General features: G+C 41.9%; 3 protein-coding genes across 4 annotated transcripts; 2 read left to right on the forward strand and 1 right to left on the reverse strand.

Annotated features, from left to right (window-relative positions):
* The first annotated feature begins 218 nt into the window (after positions 1–218).
* LOC122786068 (lactose-binding lectin l-2-like) lies at positions 219–1,260 on the forward strand. The gene has a single exon (XM_044052086.1). The coding sequence runs from the start codon at positions 275–277 to the stop codon at positions 764–766; it is 492 nt and encodes a 163-aa protein (XP_043908021.1). The 5' UTR covers positions 219–274; the 3' UTR covers positions 767–1,260.
* A 1,210-nt stretch (positions 1,261–2,470) lies between these two features.
* Positions 2,471–9,902, forward strand: cdca7b (cell division cycle associated 7b). The gene is made up of 10 exons (XM_044052085.1): positions 2,471–2,650; positions 5,084–5,251; positions 5,351–5,448; positions 5,713–5,956; positions 6,061–6,123; positions 6,245–6,433; positions 6,799–6,954; positions 7,074–7,223; positions 8,124–8,260; positions 9,505–9,902. Exons 1-10 carry the CDS (start codon positions 2,633–2,635, stop codon positions 9,524–9,526), a joined length of 1,245 nt encoding a protein of 414 aa, XP_043908020.1. The 5' UTR covers positions 2,471–2,632; the 3' UTR covers positions 9,527–9,902.
* Positions 9,903–10,315: 413 nt separating this feature from the next.
* On the reverse strand, positions 10,316–18,168 carry sp4 (sp4 transcription factor). 2 transcript variants are annotated; one of them, XM_044052081.1, is made up of 7 exons: positions 17,590–18,168; positions 17,266–17,336; positions 15,958–16,311; positions 13,942–15,136; positions 13,499–13,697; positions 12,690–12,889; positions 10,316–12,590 (listed from the first exon to the last, which is right to left on the reverse strand). In XM_044052081.1, exons 1-7 carry the CDS (start codon positions 17,594–17,596, stop codon positions 12,319–12,321), a joined length of 2,298 nt encoding a protein of 765 aa, XP_043908016.1. In that variant the 5' UTR covers positions 17,597–18,168; the 3' UTR covers positions 10,316–12,318. The 2 variants fall into 2 exon arrangements, with proteins under 2 accessions (XP_043908016.1, XP_043908018.1); XM_044052083.1 differs by having other exon boundaries at positions 15,967–16,311; positions 17,590–18,167.
* Between the last annotated feature and the right edge of the window lie 1,295 nt (positions 18,169–19,463).

Genomic DNA, 19,463 nt, shown 5'->3' on the forward strand with positions numbered 1-19,463 from the left:
AGGTGATAAAGGCTGAGGGTCCTGAAGGCATCAGCTCCAAGCTCCTTAAGTCAAGTCAACCAATAGTAAAGCAACACATTTCCTCATGGTGGGAATCAATAAGGATGATCTTATCAAACCTTCTCTTATCTTGTTATTTACAAGTTAATGTTTTACACATTACACCAGTAGTGCAGACACCACCCGTGCTGAAGCATATAAAAGAACATGGCCTGGCAACTGTCTCCTTCAGAATCCCAACTTTACCCCGACTACAGATCAGAGAGACGCCAACATGATGCTGTTCCTCTTCCTGTTTGCTCTGGCTCTGGGTGCTGTGTCTCCTTCAGGTGAACTTGAAGTGAAGCTGCTGCGTGGAAGCTGTCCCTCGTTCTGGTTCAGCTTTGACGGCCGCTGCTACAAGTACGTTTCTACACTACTGTCCTGGGCTGATGCTGAGCTCTACTGTGTGTCACAGGGAGCCAATCTGGTGTCTATCTACAATGAGGGAGAACATAATTTTGTCAGATCCTTGGTCCGGAACTTTGACCATGCTGAGGGACGAGCATGGATTGGACTTAGTGACGCTCACAAGGAAGGAAACTGGATGTGGTCCGATGGTTGTGCAGTGAAATTCACCTTTTGGAATTCTGCACAGCCAGATAATGGTGGAGGACGTGAACACTGTGTTCACATTAATTATGGAACACTCATGAGATGGAATGACGTGCCTTGTACTGTAACTTATCCCTCTGTTTGTGCAACACGCAAAGCTACCTGTTCTTAACAATTCTTCAACATGATTCCTTATGATGCTCTGACATACATCCTAAACAAACATAAAAATGTGCACTTGTACGTTTGTATGCAGAACTCTTGTATTGACTTATTATTATTATTATATAGAAAGATGATTTAAATCCTTACATTTGTACACTGTGCATGTATTTGTTTTTCATGTGTTTTGGGTGCATAGTAATGTAGAAGAATACCTTTGACTCTACCATATTTGTCTGACAGCTTTAGTTCCTAATTATTTTTCCAGTCAAAATGTTCCAAATCCATGAATCTCAAAATGTGGTCTTATCTATGTTTTGTTGTCAATGGAAACATTTCAAGTGTTGATTTATGGTTTAGGAAAAATCTCCTTAATGATGTAAAGATGTATAAAACAGACACTAATTAAACCAAATCAACCTCTGGATGATTAAATTATTCCTGTTGAAAACGTTTGCTCATGTACATAATTTGTTGATAATAAAACTATGATAAAACAATCAATATTAATGCTTCGTGACAGTGTCAGCAAAAATCTGACCTTATATTTTATATTATTACAAAGATACAGATTTATGGCTAAGCTGTTATTCCAGACTGCAATACTTTTTTTAACAGCTGGTGTCACTTGAAAGAAGAACGTGTGTTTTCGCATGAACACTGGATAGTTCAAGAACTTGAACTAATTTATGGTTCACATGTTTATAGACTTTGGACCATGTTTACAGAAACTCAACAAAAACATCAGGGCGTGGTGACAATAAAATGAATTAATTTCATTTGACCTATCTAGTGCTTTTGTTTGGTTTTATGCTTTTTTAAACGTTTATTCTGATACTTTGTCTGCTACTGATCCAATATGTCCCTCACAATAAGCAGAAGAAGTAAGATAAAGGTGATAAAGGCTGAGGGTCCTGAAGGCATCAGCTCCAAGCACCTTAAGTCAAGTCGACCAATAATTTTATTGTGAATTTGACCAATGACATTACGCTGAGCTCTACTGTGTGTCACAGGGAACCAACCTTGTACGCTAATGTGTATGCTAATTTAAACTCATTCATTTACATTTATTAATGTACACATATATCTATCTCTATCCGTGTGTATGTGAATTCAAAATTACACAACATGCCAGAGGCAGATACTGTACCTTTGACATATTTGTCTGAGCGCAAAAAGTACAAATACCTTTAATACCTTGCCTTTACAGTGAAATCCATGAATCTCATGGATGATGTAATGATGTAAAGATGTATAAAACACACTGATTAAACCAAATCAAATTATCTTTGCTGAGGTGCATTGTATAATATGTTGAGAATAAAACTCAGTGTCAGTGGACACATCAACAATCATCAACCCACTGAGGGTTGGATTTAAAATCCCGGTGAAAAAGTGTTTTTTTGTGGTCGTGAAATATCTTTATGCTTCAATTTCTGTGAGGATTCTGTTGTTATTTTTAAAATGAACATACGTGAACCACGTAAACTCCACACTCAGGGGAGGGGTCTCCGGCTCTCCATGGTAACCACGCCCACACGCCTTTGTCGCGGGAAAATACGGTCTGCACCATTATGAGTACGGGTGTGAGGCTCAGGGCAGAAATGACTCTTAAGCATTATAAACACAATATTTCGTCCATAAATACAACATATTGGTGGTGCTGTAAAAGACATGGCCTTTAATGTTTTCTTAAAGATCAAAACTATTGGACTTTTCTACAAATGTCGATATAAGCCCACTAACAACAACCCCCCGCTTTCATATTAACCGGAACTCCTTAGCGGTTAATTTTTAAACACACCTCTGCACAGTGGTTTTTAAGTTGTTAAAAAACGTTCTGTTCGGCGGAAATTTACCACAAAACGCTGATAGAATGACCCTCACGTCAAAGGTAAGCAACAGAACAGTGTGATTAAATGTGTCTGTGTTGTGCATTTCATGTTTTGTTACGAAGGAAGGTCTCAATGAATACAAAAGTGAGCACTATTGTTAAAAGCTAATGCAGCTAAGTGCTTCCGACCACACGTTCCTCCATGTAAAAACACTCGTAACTTTCTCCTTTGAGTAAATAAGGTGATTTGTTTGGTTTAAACCCTGTAATAAACACACTTTATGTCAAACCTCGCGTTACTATGCTCATAGTGTAGTTTATATTGTGTTTGAGCGCTTGTGGCCCGATGCACAGAGCTAAAGAGGAGCTGCAGAGAAAAGAGGGGTCCAGTCTGTGTCATCCTTCAACTGTAGTTCACAGGTCCACAAGAGTGGACGGTCCATCACATTTTCACTCGTGTGTAATTACCTACATGTTGTAGACTTGACTCTGTTTTAAATTCTGATAAATGACAGTGATTTGTGTTGCTGTCAGAGACTGGGCTGCATGAGAAGTTCAGGTTTTGCAATGCCACACAACAACAACAAAACAAAACAAAACAAAACATGGAGCAAATAACTCTTTGGTGATTCACTGTGAACATAAACTCTTAATATCTGCAGGAAATTTGAGCCAAATTTTGTTCTGCATTCAATTCAGAAGTTATTACTTTCTGTGGATATTGCAAACTAGCCACCGTTATTTAATTAACAACTTTTTCTCCATATTCTTGTTTGATTTTAATTAGTAGCGACTCCAAGGGAGAGAAGCTGTAACAAAAATCATTGCCATGCACATCTGTTATGAGCCCAAGCTGCCTTGCTTTTAATGAGTACAAGTAGCTTACCAGAAAATGAAGTTGTCACAAAAAGTCACTTTTTATAATATTACTTAAGTTAAAGTCTTAAAGTATATGACATACTGTATTTAAGTATCAAAAGTAATTTTGTGATATGAAATGTACATAAGTTTTGGAAGTAAAAGTTATAAAATGTTGTTATCTTTAATGTTGTGGGTAAAAGTCCTCCCTCTGCTAGTCTATGTGTCCTTAAGCAAGACACTTAACCCCATGTTGCAGTGTGTGAATGTGTAAAAAGCAAAACTGTAGTGTAAAGCAGCTCAAGACTAGAAAAGTCTTGAGCTGTGTTACTCTGTGTTACGGTAATACGGACCATTACCAACTCTTTTGAATTGTATTTGGTAGTAACGAGTAACAAAGATAGTTAGACAGTAACAAATTATTTGTACTTTGTGACATTACAACGCTGTTCCAGAGTTATCTTTTAATGTCTTTTAATAAAATATTTTTTATAGATTGTGCCCCTGACAATGAATGTAGTTGTTTTCTTCTTCATTTTACATGTTAAAAGGATTACACTGTAATTTAAATCTAAAAGGTCCCTCCTCCCCTTTTGTGCTCCCTTGTCAGGGCTGGACTTCCCCAGTTGGGAACATCTGCACATTAGTATTAGTCATTTTCTGGACCTGGTCACTAATTATGTATACTTTTCTCTGTGTATCTGTGAGGCTGTGGACAGTAATGTTTATCCAATATAAATGTGTGCATTTTGTGAAAAACAAACTATGATTGGATATTATTTTACACACTGTGGATAGCCAAAATTATTGATGTTCACACTTAAAAACATTTCTATATATTTTGGGTTTAATAAAGGCAGTTTTATTTGTTTGTTTTTACATATTCAAACATATTGTGGAACAAATATCTGTTGTTTTTCCTCTTCAACATGGCTCCAAATGGCCTTTCCCTATTGTGGCTGAAGTTACACTGGCCTGCAACGATAAGAACAGCACTGTTTCTGCCAGTATAAATTAGAGAAAATACATTTACTGATTGCAAGCATTGGCTCTGTTGATCCTCCAAGTAGCAAAGTGATGCAGCTAAATGGAAGTCAGTGTTTCCACAGCTTTTAATCAGGGTCCAAAAGTGTCAATCCAAAGAGATTGTGCTCCCCCTGGTGTACAAGTGTGAACAATGGTCCAACAAATGTTCCTCTTGCTCATCTTTGTTTAGTAGTCACAATTTGTCTGAATAAATTACCCATGGAAGTGCAGTGATCATTTTTGATATTTGCAGCTCCTTCACAATTGTGTTCAAGTGAGTGGATACACTCTTAAAGTCCAATCCTGTTGTTTCAAAAGGGGCTTTTTACTTGCTTTCCTTTTATTATATATTGCTCTGTTTATAAGAGGCATGGGTCTATTTTTAATTTTTTGTATGGGATACATAACCCCTGCTGTTGCTTTGTTATTAAATTGTATTACTTCTGTTTTTTTTTACCTTTGGTATTCTATTGGCATTTCTTTCTCGTAACTGTATATCTCCTAATCTGGCACGGAGCGACTGTGTGACCACATTATTCACCCTGAATGTTTATCAGTTGAATTCCACCAGACCCAGTTTAATATGATGCTTGATGTATCTGCCAACAGACTCCATGTTTCAAATCCAAGTTTATCACTGCTGAGCTGGCTTCTCTGTTCAGCCAGTCAGACAGTGAGGAGGAGTTTGAAGGTTTCAGGGAGGACGAGGACGAGGACGAGGAAGAGGAAGAGGAAGAGGAGGAGAGGGGGTTGTGTAACAAATGGCTGAAGAACAAGGTATGACGTGATCATAATTGGCTGCATTATTTGATGGAAATGTTTGACATTGCAGCCAAAGTACCAGTCTGTATGCTTTTTCTCACTGGTTTTGTACAGATGGTGGATTCAGAAGATAGCGATGGGGACACAGGCTTCTACTCTGAAGGCGAGGATGCTTCCCCACCAAAGAGGAGGAGTCTTTTAGTAGCACTGAGGTGTGTTTACAGAATTGTAAAATCCTCATTGTATTACTGTTGTATATTGTGTTAAAGACGCAAGGACAATGAGAGAATAAAACCTCCCGTTGCAGTAATTACTGCAATTGCTGATTTAATTTGTGTCACATTTGATGCTTTAAAGGCAGAAATCTAAATTAGTTTGTTTGTGTTTGGCTCAACAAAGTTTAATAACGCATAATACACTACTGACATTTGTGTTGATTCTGCGTTGATTGTCTAATGATATTTTTCTAATGATAGGTTTCCTATGAAGAGATTGTCTACTCCGAAGCAAGAACCAAAGGAGAAAAATGTCAGAAAGCCAGTTAAAGTCAGTCCTCCATCACAGAGAGCCAGTGAAAGGCAGAGGATGAAACTGAAGCAACACAAAGAGGCAGAGCAGAAGGATGTGGAGAAACAGGAGGAGGAAGAGAATGACAAAGAGGAGGTTCTCTCTCAGAGTCTAACAAAACGAGACAAGAACATTCAGGAGAACAAGGCCATGGTAATGGACTTGTGTTTTCAGCATATTTTGACAACTTGTGTTCTTTGTTCAGTAAACATTCCACTTCCTTGTTTGCATGGGTGTTAAATTGTCCTGTCTTTCAGCTGGCTAAGCTGTTTGCTGATCTGAGCACCATGGCTGACCTTGCTCTGCCCACAACCCCTCAAGTGAGTGTATGCACCAGCACTGCATTGCACTGATTCAATCTATTTATATTAAACTTATAATACCTTTTTGTAACTCTATTGCTCTGACATACATATACCGTACATATATTTTTTTTTGCAGAAGAGGAAGAAGAAGCAAGTGTCAGAGAAGACGACGCCCCGGAAACGCAAGTTTGAACCAGAGATGGGGTCCGAGAGGAGGAACCCGTCTCGCAAGGCTCGTCCGCCTGAGAACTTTGCAGTAGAGGAAAAAAGTGAACCACTCACTCACAGAAGTCCCAGGACTGTAGACCTCAGACGACTGGTGGAGGTATGAGATGCAACATAACCGTTAGCCAATGGTATTTTGTGTTGAAAGATCCTCTGTGAATTATGTAATTTGTGCAATCGAGAAGCTCAAGCAGTCAACAAATTGTCCAATGAGTTCACACGACTGACTCGTGACTCACAAGTGACTCTCTTTACAAGCACACATTGCGCTTGTAAAATGAGACCAAAAAGTGCCAATGAAAAACTGTTTCGCAGTTTGATGGGAACTCTCCATCATGTCTGATTTACACACAGTTGCTTTAAATCTTCCCAAATTGTAGATTTTTTTTGTTGAAGTTATTGGCTACAAAATCCTATTTGTCGCCTCTCGGCTCAATCAACAGTCTGTCTGTTATGATTCTGCAGGTGGACGAGGAACATGTTGGTGACGGGCAGAAAAAAAGGAAAAGCTTCAGTTTGAGGAAGAGCCAGTATGTGGTGCGGTCTGTGGACGAAATCACCGAAGAAGACCTGGACAACATAGCATATCGCAGCAAAGACAAGATCTGGGACAAAGAGAACGTGAGTCACGTCGGGCCTTGACACAATTGGCACCATCAGTACTACACGGCAACATTACACATTGTTTATTTATTCATGCTGTACATGTTTGTTTGTTTGTTTGTTTGTTTCTCTTCCAGGGCAGCTCGTGTCACCAGTGCAGACAGAAAACTTTGGACACAAAGACGGTGTGTCGCAGTGGTTTCTGTGTGGGGGCCAAAGGTCAGTTCTGTGGGCCGTGCTTGAAGAACCGTTATGGAGAGGATGTTGGCACTGTGCTGCTTGACCCGGTCAGTGCTAATACACACATGTTAAAAATGTTGTTTTCTGTTACTCTCTTTTTAATTTTTTAATTTTTTAATTTATTTATAACTCTGTACCCCTGAACACTATCATGCAGTAATTGGTAGAGAAGTGATCAAGGGGATTTACTGACAAACTTCATTTTAGACTGGCTGTCTCAAATACGGGATTTGTTGAAATGCAAATGCTTGTTATTAACGTTTCATCTTGCATTCAGTAGAAAATGTGGAATTTTGTTAAGTATTTTTGTTTCTACCAAACACGTTTACATGAAGTAGCAAGTTGGCTTGTGTTAGTAAATTAAAGACAGCTTTTAGTGTCATAAGACTAGAGAATGGATCATTAAAATCATTCAATTTCATGTTGCTTTGTCAACACTCAAGGCAATTGTGTTAACCATACAGATACACAAATTAGAATAGGAAAGCATATTCACTGTTTGTTTTTTTACAATGTAATTATATAAATAAACTTATGTGGATGGTTTGGACATCTGCTTGAAGTGAACTGTTTTGTTTGGAAGCTGTTGACATTGTAATGGTTTTCACAGACAAGCAGTGACTGTGTATAAGCAAAGATCCAGCCCAAAGAATACTAACTATAATAATAAACTTCACTTAAATGACACTTTTTCTAATGCATTTTCAAGGAGTGCAATACAAACAACAAATGTTTGCAATTTAAAAAAAACAAGTTTAAGTTTACAAATTTAAGAACGGTTTTAAAAGACAGTGCATGGTGTTGCATGGGTGTTGACTTCAAGAGGCGCTAAACCTTCGAGGATCTTTAATCTCTTGAGACTTGATGGTGGGAGAAACATGGTAACTTGTGTGAGTACGATACATGCTTGGTCGCCTACATTAACTCTGTATTTTCTTTCTTTAAAGACATGGTCCTGTCCAATCTGCAGAGAGATGTGTAACTGCAGCCTGTGTCGCAAGAAGGAGGGCCGCTGTGCCACTGGCATCCTGGTTGGATTGGCCCGCTACAATGGGCATGACAACGTCCACGAGTATTTGGAGAGGTGGGTCACTGACTTGTCACAGTATAGTTATATACAGTTATATATATAGTATAAGTGAATGCAAAGATTCTCCTCTTATGTATGTCAGAGAATGGTGGTGGAAAACATTTTGTAGCTGTAACGAACTAGGGGTGGGGGAAAAGGTCATATTTTGTGATATTAAATCGCTTTTGAGACACCAAGCATTTCATTTTTTTAACTGATGTTACATATAAACATTGAACTTTTTGTGGATTAGCTTAAAGAAAAATGTATTGCCATTTCAGTCCACTAGATGGTGCTAAGTGCTCACTAGAGCTGGTGAATATATATATATATATCGCTGGCATTCATCAGCTTTGGTCTGCGATTATCGCTTTACAGGCTCCTTCATTTTATAGGCTGTGAAGAAAAGTTGGCTGGTGAAACTGTGTCCATACAGTGTCAAAGTTGGCACTTCACACACTGGTGCCAAATTGTCACCTGTTTGAAGCCTGTCAAGAGACCTGTTTTGACAGACAGACAGACAGCTCTAGGATTTGTTTTTATCCAAACAAAGTCAAAGTCGACACTGCAAACACTGGAGAGAGCGAGAGAAGCTGAAAAAAGAAAAAAAAAATTCACCCTAGGTCCTATGAAAATGGCTTGTTTTGCAATATAACTGTCGCATTTCTACCAAAATCTCGCGCATTTCTTACCCAATGGGTAAGATACTGGGTCATAGAAGGAGCTGGAACCAACCGCAGATAGTGTTAGAGCAAGCAGCATGTCACACCCTGGTCGAGATGATGAAGATAATTGTGATAATTGTGTAATGTAAAAGATAATTGTCATTAGTTATTCGTTTTTGAAGTCCTCCTGGTCTCTACCTTCTAATTGTAAAGTTGATTTTTTTTTTTTTTTTGGTATTTAATCTGCTGAACTTGTGACACCCACTGCACATGTGTCCGTCCTGGAAGAGGGACCCCTCCTCTGTGGCTCTTCCTGTGGTGTCTCCCATTTTTCCCCTGTACAAGTGTTTTTGTGGAGACAGAGGGTGTCGCTTTTTGTGATGTTGGCCTATATAAATATAATTGACTTGACTTGATTTGACTGGTGCCCTTAATAAGTCACTGGCGTACTGTTGGACAGTTATGTGGTCAACAGACAAACTTGAATTTATACAGAGATAAAGTTAACAGAAAAAGCATGGCAGTGATCATTAGTTGCAGCCCCAGTGTTCTGACAACAAGTAGAATTCATGTCTTGCTTTTTCTCCATTACAGTATTCAGAAGGAGCTGCTTTAAAGTCCAGAGTATCGGCCAGTGAAGCGAAACCTGCTCGTCCGGCTGTTTCCCCGAGGATGTTGTCATTTTAATGCACATGTTTAGGTTTAGATCAACCCTTTATCTAATCAGTAAAATTAATCGACAATATTTTTGTTTTGTTTTATAAGTGTCTCCTTTTAGGCTTCTTGTACTGTTGATAAGATTTATATAACCTCATTTACAGTTGCATGAGATGCAGGGAAGTTTCAGTTGTTTTAGGGTGTTGGGTTGTATATTATCTTTGGGATATTTCTGCTCTTGTTGTCCACAGGAACACATGGTTAAGTCTTTTGTACCAACTACTTCTACTTAAGTTCACTGTAAGTGTTAATAAAGACTGCCATTGTCTAAATGATTTAGAATGTTTGATTAATTCATCTTTCAACTCTCACTGATGTTTTTCACTTCCCAACATGTGTGAGGTAAAGTCCAGGCCATCCGGCCCCTGAGGTGACCAGTGAACCAATCAGCTGATTTCACATAATGACCAAGAACCTTAGGATCAAAGCCTCCTCAGAGGTCACCCTGAGGTCACCGGATCTTTGTGAGGCACCACTGTCATGGCAACATGTATGAGAAATATAAACATTAATTTCAACTCCACAGTGATGCTTTTATGTAATCACTAATGCCCTGATGTGTTGTCAGTGTCAATAATGATCAATGTAGGTAATACTAGTAGTTAGAGTAACAGAGGTTTGATGCCTGCAGCTTCACAGTAAATGGGCAAAGCAGTTGTTTCCAATAGAAATGCAGATACTCCCAAGGTAAGACAGTTTTCACTTTATTGTTGAGTGTTATGCAGGCAAAGCATTTTTTTCTGCTTGAAGTTGTCCTCTTTTTTTTCCTTTTTTTTATTGTCATAACACATTTGTACAAACCAGTTTTAAAAATATCAATAGACTGAAGCCTTTGAGGCTAACCTGGCAAAAAACCATTATCAAATGTCATGGAGACGAACAAACATTTTTAGAAAAAGATTTACAAATGAGATGTCACTACAAAATATCAAAGAAAACAAAGTTCGTAGTCACACAAAATATTACCAAAAACATCTACATTTGTTTGGTATCAACCTTTTCAACTTTAAACAATATTAACTTTTTTTGCTTCCTTCTTGTTTTGTAATTTATTTTTCTCCAAAAACGTTTTATGGTGCAAAGAAATGAACAGCAATGGTCAGACATAAAACCCCCCCGAAAAAAAACAAAAATAAAACAAGCACAAGGAGTAAAGAAGAGAAGCTGCACTACTGCAAAAAACTGAAACATGCACAACCTTGGAAATAACACACACAAATACAAGTCCAGCAAAAAGCAAATATTAACAAATCAAGGATAAATAATAAATTAGCCATACACAGTGGGATCCTCCGTGTTAATATACTGGGAAGTGGGATTTTCTTTTTTTTTAAACAATAAATTCTATAAAATTAAAGTTGATTTTAATTTAAGAAGCATGTACGCACTGAACAAACACAGAGCAACGCCACCAGAAAACATCTCAAATATCCACATAGCTAAAAAGCCAAACCCACACCCACCCACTGCACTTAATACCGACTCACTCAGTGCTGTGTTCTGCTCTCCGCATCGCCCCCTCCAGAGCTGCCCACTGTCTCTGTACACCTCACTCTGACGTTCCCTCCGCACAACAGCTTGTATTAAGGCAATTGTGGTACATCGGTAACGTGGCAGGGTTAGAGGTGAAGAAGGGGGTCGTGACCAGAGCACAGAAACAAAAACAAATCCGACAAAACCGCTGTCACGTCCGTCAGGCGCCGTCGGATGGTAACCGTAGCTGTGATGCAGCACCTGCAGAGTAACCTGGCTTTGTTCGGACGACAGCCCTGCTTTCAGATGTTTCCCCTATTGTTGGAACGAACTGGCTTGAAAACTTCCCCAAACAATGTAAACATGGTTTCACTAGGATTGTCATTATAGTATTGCTTTCACTACACAAACAAAGTTGTAGAAAGCTGGATTGTTTTTCTCTATAGAAACCTCTTTTCTTCTAATGGCCACTGCACCTCATTAGGAATGCGTCATTTATAAATCTTTTCATATGTGCTTTTTTTTTTCTACTCTCTCTTTTTTAGAAATAACCCCTCTCTGTTTACAGTTTATTCAATGACTGGTCTCAAAGGAATCAACACCTGAATCTGATCCGCAGACTAAACCTGAACCATGAATAAAACTCAAATTAGGTAGATCCTTGCCATGACAGCAAGGGAATACAAACATACACTCGTTCATACACACGCACACCCAAATCCAAGACTGTCCCTGCTCTGTCACTCCTCTGCAACAGTCCTGTACCGTGATTGACCCTCAGTGCTGTCTGACAGGCATGAAACAGGAACACAACTTTGTGCATAGAGTTAGATTCTGTTGTGATTCGGAAAATGTCTCTCGATGTCAGATGAATTTAGATTCAGCAGGTCTCCTTGTCTTGTGCTAATCTAGACACTACATACATTCCTTTCCCCACTGAGCATGGAATTAGTATAGATTCATATTTATATACGCCAAACTACTCTTTCATATGTTTGGGCTAAATTCTTTGTTGTTATATTATGAGTAACTTTTTTGGATTGTAAAATGTATATTTTTCGGTTTCCGTTCATCGCATGACTCTATCTCTCTTCAGAGTCCCTTTTCATGAGAGAACATTTAAAAATTACAAGTAAAAAGAGAGGGAAAAAGTAGTGACCCTTACAGCCCCCTACATAAGAACAGGAAATCAGCCGTCGCACAGAAACACAAATCTGCCTATTCAAACTCCTCCTCTTCCTCCTCCTCTTCCTCCAGGTGATTGGAGGTGGTGGGTGTAGCTGGGTCAGAGTCACGTGAGAGGGTTGCCACAGTAACAATCTGAGGGGAGGCGCCAAGGCCTTCTGGGGCATCTTCCTCCATGTCATCAGTGGTAATGATTGCCACCGCAGCTCCGCCCTTCTTATTCTGGTGTGTCTTGATGTGCTTGGACAGGTGGTCGCTGCGCATGAAGCGTTTGGAGCATTCAGGACACTCAAATCGCTTCTCTCCTAGAGCGGAAAAATCACAGACAAAGAGTCAAGAAATGTATCAAGAAGGCTCCCAGTTGCGTCAAAACATTTGCTCCAACTGCCTGAGTGAGTGTGTACCTGTGTGTGTTCTCCTGTGTCTCTGCAGCTCGTCGCTCCTGGTGAACCTCTTGCCACAAAAGATCCAGTTGCAGACAAACGGCCTCTCGCCAGTGTGCCAGCGCAGGTGGGCCCTCAGGTGAGACGTCTTGCCGTACACCTTCCCACAGCCCTCCATGTGGCAGATGTGCTGCTTCTTCTTTGTGGGGTCCCCACTATTCCTACAACACAAACGGTGTGTGTCAAAAGGATCATGTTTTTTCCTCACTTTGTGATGACAGATAATATCGAACATTTGTTCAAATTTCATTGTCATATAAGTTCACACGGTCCACCCGACTCTGTTTCTCAGAATAGCGGTGTTTGGATGCCATGTCGCTCAGTGACATTCCCACACAATGGCAGTAATTTGCTTTATGTTATCCAGATGGAAGCAGCAGAAACTGAAACTGAAGTGCCCAAGACAGAACGCTTCTTACCCCCACCCGAGTCTGTGCTGCCACTGTATACACACAAGCACTCTCTCGGTCACATCTGATAGTATTGCTTGACAGAGCCATTAATAACTGAACGGTATGCACTGCAGCTTTGAGAAGATTTCAATAGAATAGAAAAGTCTGAATGTAGTTTTCTACAATGAGAATAAAAAGGTGTGCATATTCTGTTTCACTGCACTATTGAGTTCTTTTGACAGGCTTGAATATTCTAATTTCTAATTTTTCTCTCCACACAATATGAAATGTTGTATGGATTTAATCCTCTATGTTAGTCCACAAAACTAGTATCTTTTATAATACTATGTGTATGATGGGTTTGTAAAATGTTCATACCTTCCTTCTCCATCCCTGCAGTTTGGACAGGAGCAGGCGACACGTCTGAGCCTCTTGCTGGGAGGTCCCTCCTGGTCTGAAGAACTCTGTACAGAGCCCAGCTGGTCTGGACTCATAGATGAGCCTGGTGCCACATTGCCAACAGCGACTGTCACTGGAGATGACTGGATTTTGAGACTATCCTGAACCTGTGGTTGACCTGAAAGGTGATTGTAAAAAATAAATAAATAAATAAATACACACACAATACAGAAAGCTGCAGCAGGACACCCTGATGTAGTATGACTGTAAATTAATTAGTGAACCACAAAACTGTACGATGGAAATTTGGGATGGAAAAGTCATGAAGGCTGTTTTCTCAACAGCTGCACAACCACAATGCTCTAATCACATTGTTGTGTGATTGTAATGATATGAGTCATAAATGTGTGGTGTGTCCTTACCCTGTAGACTGGTAATGGTGAGAGGAACACCCTGCACCTGAACTCCAGCAGTGCCCAGCCCTGCGATGCTGACCGTCTGTACCCCGGACCCCGGGTTGATCTGTGCTGTGCTCAGTGTTATGGGAGTTCCACTTAGGGAAACCAGCCCTCCACCCCCCACTGTTGTCCCACCGGCCATTGGGGCAAGTGTCAGCTGCTGTGGCATTGCTGTCCCCAGGCTGCCCTGCAGGGAGACTCCACCAGGCAGCTGCAGTGTCTGCCAGGTGAGCTGCCCAGAGGGGGACAGGGTTGGGGTCCGAATAAGGACCTGGGCTGGGTTCTGAAAGGTCTGGATGGGCTGAAGGGTTTGACCTGGGGCTAGCTGGACGGTCTGAATGTGCTGAGGCTGTTGTTGGCAATGGCCTTGACCTTGACTCTGAGCCTGGGGCTGTAGCTGGATCTGCTGCACCAACTGGTGCCCCACTTGACCCACGATCACCTGCTGTATGGTTCCTCCTGTATCTATCTGGTTCTGTAGTCCATTGGCCTGGTTCTGGCTTTGAGAGTCTGCCTCACTGCTCTGCACTTGGGTGTCAGCTGACACACCCTCTGATCCAGTAGAAACCACTTGTGCTGATTCAGACATGCCATCACCTTCACCTACTGCTGAGCCTGTTGATGCTGTAGGAGGAGCTGCACCAGAGACTGCTGTCACTAGCTGGTTGCCATTGGCAACAGAGAATGTGCCATCTGCTGATTGGATAAGCTGCACTGCCCCGCCCCCACCAACACTGTTGATCACAGGCAGAGCCAGGGTCATGCCACCAAGGTTTATGGGTACTGTGGTCATAACAGGAGTCTGAGAACCCTGCAGAGTTTGCAGCTGCAGGGGAAATGACTGCGCTGGGCGGATCTGCAGTGGGACTGTCTGATTGGCTGTACTTGTCAAGATGGTCTGTTGGTTGGCTGGCTGGAGGATGGCCTGGGTCTGGCTTGGACTCGAGGTCTGAATGAGTTGAACCTGTTCCGGTAGAGTGCCGAGGGAAGCCGGCTGAGCTGAGCTGATATGAATCTGCTGTCCATCTGCAGTCTGCAGGTGGGGAATGACCTGATACTGGACCCCACCCCCAGCATTGGGCAGGTTTTGAACCTGGATGATCTGGAACTGCTGCTGTTGTTGTTGCTGACTGGCTGCAACACTGTTGACTGCTTTCACCTGTCCAACAGGAGAAGAGGAGTGGTACAGTTAGGAGGGAAACAACTACGGAAACATAACCCATTTAGGCTACATCCATACTACTCATTTTTCATTTGAAAAACAGCGTTTTTAAATAAAAACGATCTGCATCCAGATGAACGTTTTAGCTCCATATCGGTGCAGTACAGTACACTAACATGTCTATAGATCACATGACCATACAGGTACACTAGGCATGCGCATGCCAGTGTCAACAGGAATTTGATTCTGTCCTCTGCAGTGGTTTGCTGAATTTCAGAGAGTATCAATAACGAGAAACAATGGTAAAAAGCAGCACAAGTTTTTTTTTTTTTTTTTAAACATTAACAACATGGTGAAACCCAAACTTTTCATTCACAGCTGTTCACATTAAGTTATGACTGATAAGCCAGGAAGTGAATGTGGGGAACTGCGTCATTATATCCAAAGGTCTCTGGTTTTTGTTGTTGTTTTTTAACGATATTTTTTGGGGCTTTTGCCTTTATTGGTCAGGACTCTGAAGCGTGAAAAGAGGAAGATGCACAGCAAAGGACCACGAGTGGAATCAAACCCGGGTCAATGCAAATAGGCCCTTTGCCCCATGGGGCGCCAGCTCTACCAAACGAGCAGGTGTCATTTTTTTTGTCAGTCAATACTAAAGCTGTAGCTTTGGAGTTTTCAAACGAATATGAGACGCTTTGTTTTGCTATCTAAATGCAGGGTAGTGAGAATGTAAGGTGTACTCGGAGCAGAATTCATGCCTTTTTTTAAAGAAAGGTAGTATGTATGGATGTAGCATTCTAAACTTCTATGTCCCCCACCTCCTTCACCTTGCGTCCACCAGGGGAGCTGTCAATACCCAAAGTGGAGGCCACTGTCACTGCAACAGGCTGATTGGGGTTCTCCTTGGCCATGGTAGGAGCCGCTGTAATGATCTGCCAACCGTTCCCCGTGAACTGAGCTGGCACCAGCTCCAGCTGTTGGGGCACTAGGGCCTGCCCCCCTGTTGTGTCCACCACTATTTGACCTTGGAGCTGACCTGCCTGCAGCTGGATCTGGCTGGCCTGGACCTGGATCTGCTGGGCTCCTGCCTGGGCCCCTTCCACTCCCCCCTGCCCTCCGATCTTACTGCAGGTAGCTGCTAGTAGAGCCAATGGAGAGGGTTGGGAGGAATCCTGGAGAAAATAAGGGAGAAATAGATGGAAAGGAGGGGCAGAGAGACAGAGAGACAGTTAAACAGGAGTGACAAGGGAGGCAGGGCAAATAAGTAATAAGAAAGTACAACATGGAAGTAAAAAAAAGCCAAAGGGAAGGGATGGGCTGGTTTCATTATGCACACTCGTACAATGAACTAGCTGAATCGATGGAGAAGAAGAGTAACAGAGCAAGGGGTGGAGAATACATAGGGCACAAAAAAGAAACAAAAAGCTGTGAGGGGGAGAGAGAGAGAGAGAGAGCTAGCTGTCAGTGGGAGTGGGCGGCATTACAGGAAGCGAGTGGGTGGGCGTGTGAGAACCACATTTCTCTTTTCTCAGAACAGTAGAAGAAAATGCCGCCTTCGCGCTCTCTGTCTCTCGCTCTCTCTATCCTCCCTTTCAAAAGGAACTAGGTCGCAGGCAATTTTTTTTTTATGCTATACATCCCTCTGCAGTGCACGGAAACAGTCTGATTACTCTATAAACTGAAATAGCATTGCAAAGCAAATGCTTGTCATATACATTTGACAACAACAACAAAAATAGTAACTTAAGAGTAACTGCCTGGATGGAAAATAATCTCTTACTAAATATACAACCTCTCACGAGCAGCTAAAAAAAATAGAAAATGTACAATTGTAGAGCCACATACCAACGCTGCAAGTCTTTGCAACAAATCCGTACATGCAGAGTTCAATTATTTTCACACTAACTCAACAAGACAATTTAAAAGTACAGGGGCTGAAGTGTGACAGCCTACTCATAAGGCTCTCAGCAGGGCTGCACAGAAGCAGGAAGTTGAATTCACCAGAGAAACGCCCCCGGAGATGTCTGGCTGGCTGACTGGCTGGGAAGGGGAGGGAGTACATTTTTGGCCCCTGAGGCAAGTCAGAAGTAATGAACTATAATAAACTCTTATTCCACCATTCGTACCTGTGAACCAGAACTTTTCCCCTTTTTAGATGCTTTCCCTCCTTCAGTTCCCGATGATTCTTTCTTCGAGTCTGCAAACAGAGGACAGTCATTATAACACCATCACACGAGCGTTTCTGAACGGTACAAAGTCCCAGGATAAGCAGAGGGACTGGGTACAACATCAACAACATCTGATCATTATGCAAATACAGCTCAACAGAGGTGATCGATAAAACGAACAGGTGAAACCAGTAACTTCATCATCGATATCAAAGTGACTTGGGCGTCATGTCTGTCAAACACACAAGGAGAGAGCGGGGTGGAGAGGGGGAGGGTACCTACCACTCATAACGCATTAATATACCGAGAGGGAGAGGGTGTAGTTCACGGTAGAAGGCCGGCCGGGTACGGAGGTGGAGGACGGCCTATATGTTCAGCGCTGGGCCGTGGCGTATCTGCCCGTTTGACGAAACCACCCACCGGCCAGGAAGGGCGGTGCCAAGCGCAGGCACAATCAAGCAGTCCCGAATAACGGAAATACCGAGTGACGCTCCACCGGCCCGTGCGCCTTCTCACAGCCCAGCCGTACGCCTTTCAGCGGATAGACAGACCATAAACGAGCAAACTGGCGCTTGTCACAGTAATATCCACAGAGAAGTTGTCAGTGTGTGACCGTGGAGGCCCACCCACTTCCATTTAAGCATCAGGACAACACCCTCTCTCGCTCTCCTCCGCTGCTCCTGTCTTTCGCCGCCGTTTCTCTCGCCGCACGACGCGGGGACGCCTCGTCGCCGTCCGTCGTGCACCGAAAACAGACCGTCACCAGTGTTTGTATTTTACGTGTATTCCCCTTTTTTCTTGCACAATTGATTTTTAAGTGGCAGATACGGTGAGATAGCTGTGGCTTTTGTGGGCGGACGCGCTCCTCCCACTTATTCAGATTGGACGACGGGGCTCGGCGTGCGAGGGTCGAGATGGGAGTTGTATTTTGATGAGGCCTCGCCTTCCCGAGTCTGATTGGGCTACCGGAACTACATTACCCATGATTCCCCAGCGCGGGGGCCGCGGTTGGAGCGGCTGTGGCTGGTAGTCATGCTAGTGTGAGAGCGCGAGGGAAGGGCGTGGCTTCTGTGTTGTGGGGGCTGGGCGAACGGGAAGGGGAGGCGTGAGGGAGCGCGCGCACGCGCGCGTGTGCTTGTTTCCACTTTGCGGTGTTACAGGATGACAGCCGTGGCTCTTCAGTTCCACTGCTCTAAGTGGAACTGAAGAGTCACGTATATGTGTTGAGCTTCCAGTTGAAAACTATGTTGTAACTGTAAAACCAGTGACGCTGTGGTTCCTTCATCTGCTCAGACCTGGCACCTGCATGAAGTGACTAAGTGCGCAAGCTTTTTCATAAACAAACAAAATAATAGTTTCTGAAAGGCTAAACAACTAAACATACACTGCTGTTTTAAAGTTATATACACATTCATTTGAGTATATCCTACCTACATGAGAAGAAAGTTGTAGAAAAATGCTAAAAAAGTATAACATGATAGTAGGAAACACTGTCAGTGCAGAATGATTCCAATCCCATATGTTCTCCCTGTGACCACAACACTTTTGGTAGCTACAGTGCATTTGAATGTACTTGAGTAACATTTTTGGGGTCAAGCGACTTTATACTATCTAACGTTATCAAGGTTTGGATTTTATATCCGACCAACACTTTATTAAACTATCAGAGAAGCGTTTTCTTTGCTTCTTTAACTGTATCCAAGAACATCCTTATCTCGTGATAGACATTCTCTTTTGCTTAGTGAATAGATCCACTATATGTTAGTGTTAGAGCTACTCTAACTCAAACTTCCTGAAGGCCAATGAGTGTCCAGTCTGGTCATGAGGGGTCATGTGAACTATGGGAAAATTAGCTTAAAAAGCATATCCCAATATTCATGATGACATTTCACCGAATTTCTAAGTGAAAGTGTTGAATAATGGAGCGATACACAGTTCACATCAAGAAAGAAACATATTTATTTATTTTTTATTATGATCAATTAAATAGCATATGAACACACACAACGTGCTCATATATATAGTTTTATGTTAAATACAGTGTTTGACATAATTACCCATGGAGTATTATTTGTTTATTTTTAATTCTTGTCAAGTATCATTGCCCTCCAAAGATCACAAATGCTTCAAAATAGAAAAGGCTGCATCGTGTTGGC

Source organism: Solea senegalensis, linkage group LG20 (assembly GCF_019176455.1).
Source record: "Solea senegalensis isolate Sse05_10M linkage group LG20, IFAPA_SoseM_1, whole genome shotgun sequence".
Classification (NCBI taxonomy): Eukaryota; Metazoa; Chordata; class Actinopteri; order Pleuronectiformes; family Soleidae; genus Solea; species Solea senegalensis.

What these genes read in the sequence shown, in the direction of transcription:
- cdca7b (XM_044052085.1), top strand. An exon ending in AGTCTTTTAGTAGCACTGAG is followed by an intron (nt 5,449 to 5,712) that starts GTGTGTTTACAG and finishes TTCTAATGATAG; the next exon opens with GTTTCCTATGAAGAGATTGT. An exon ending in CTCTGCCCACAACCCCTCAA is followed by an intron (nt 6,124 to 6,244) that starts GTGAGTGTATGC and finishes TTTTTTTTGCAG; the next exon opens with AAGAGGAAGAAGAAGCAAGT.
- sp4 (XM_044052081.1), bottom strand. An exon ending in GGAAAAGTTCTGGTTCACAG is followed by an intron (nt 16,312 to 17,265) that starts GTACGAATGGTG and finishes TATTTTCTCCAG; the next exon opens with GATTCCTCCCAACCCTCTCC. An exon ending in CACCATTACCAGTCTACAGG is followed by an intron (nt 13,698 to 13,941) that starts GTAAGGACACAC and finishes ATCACCTTTCAG; the next exon opens with GTCAACCACAGGTTCAGGAT.
- LOC122786068 (XM_044052086.1), top strand. Translation starts at nt 275, where the DNA reads ATGATGCTGTTCCTCTTCCTGTTTGCTCTGGCTCTGGGTGCTGTGTCT.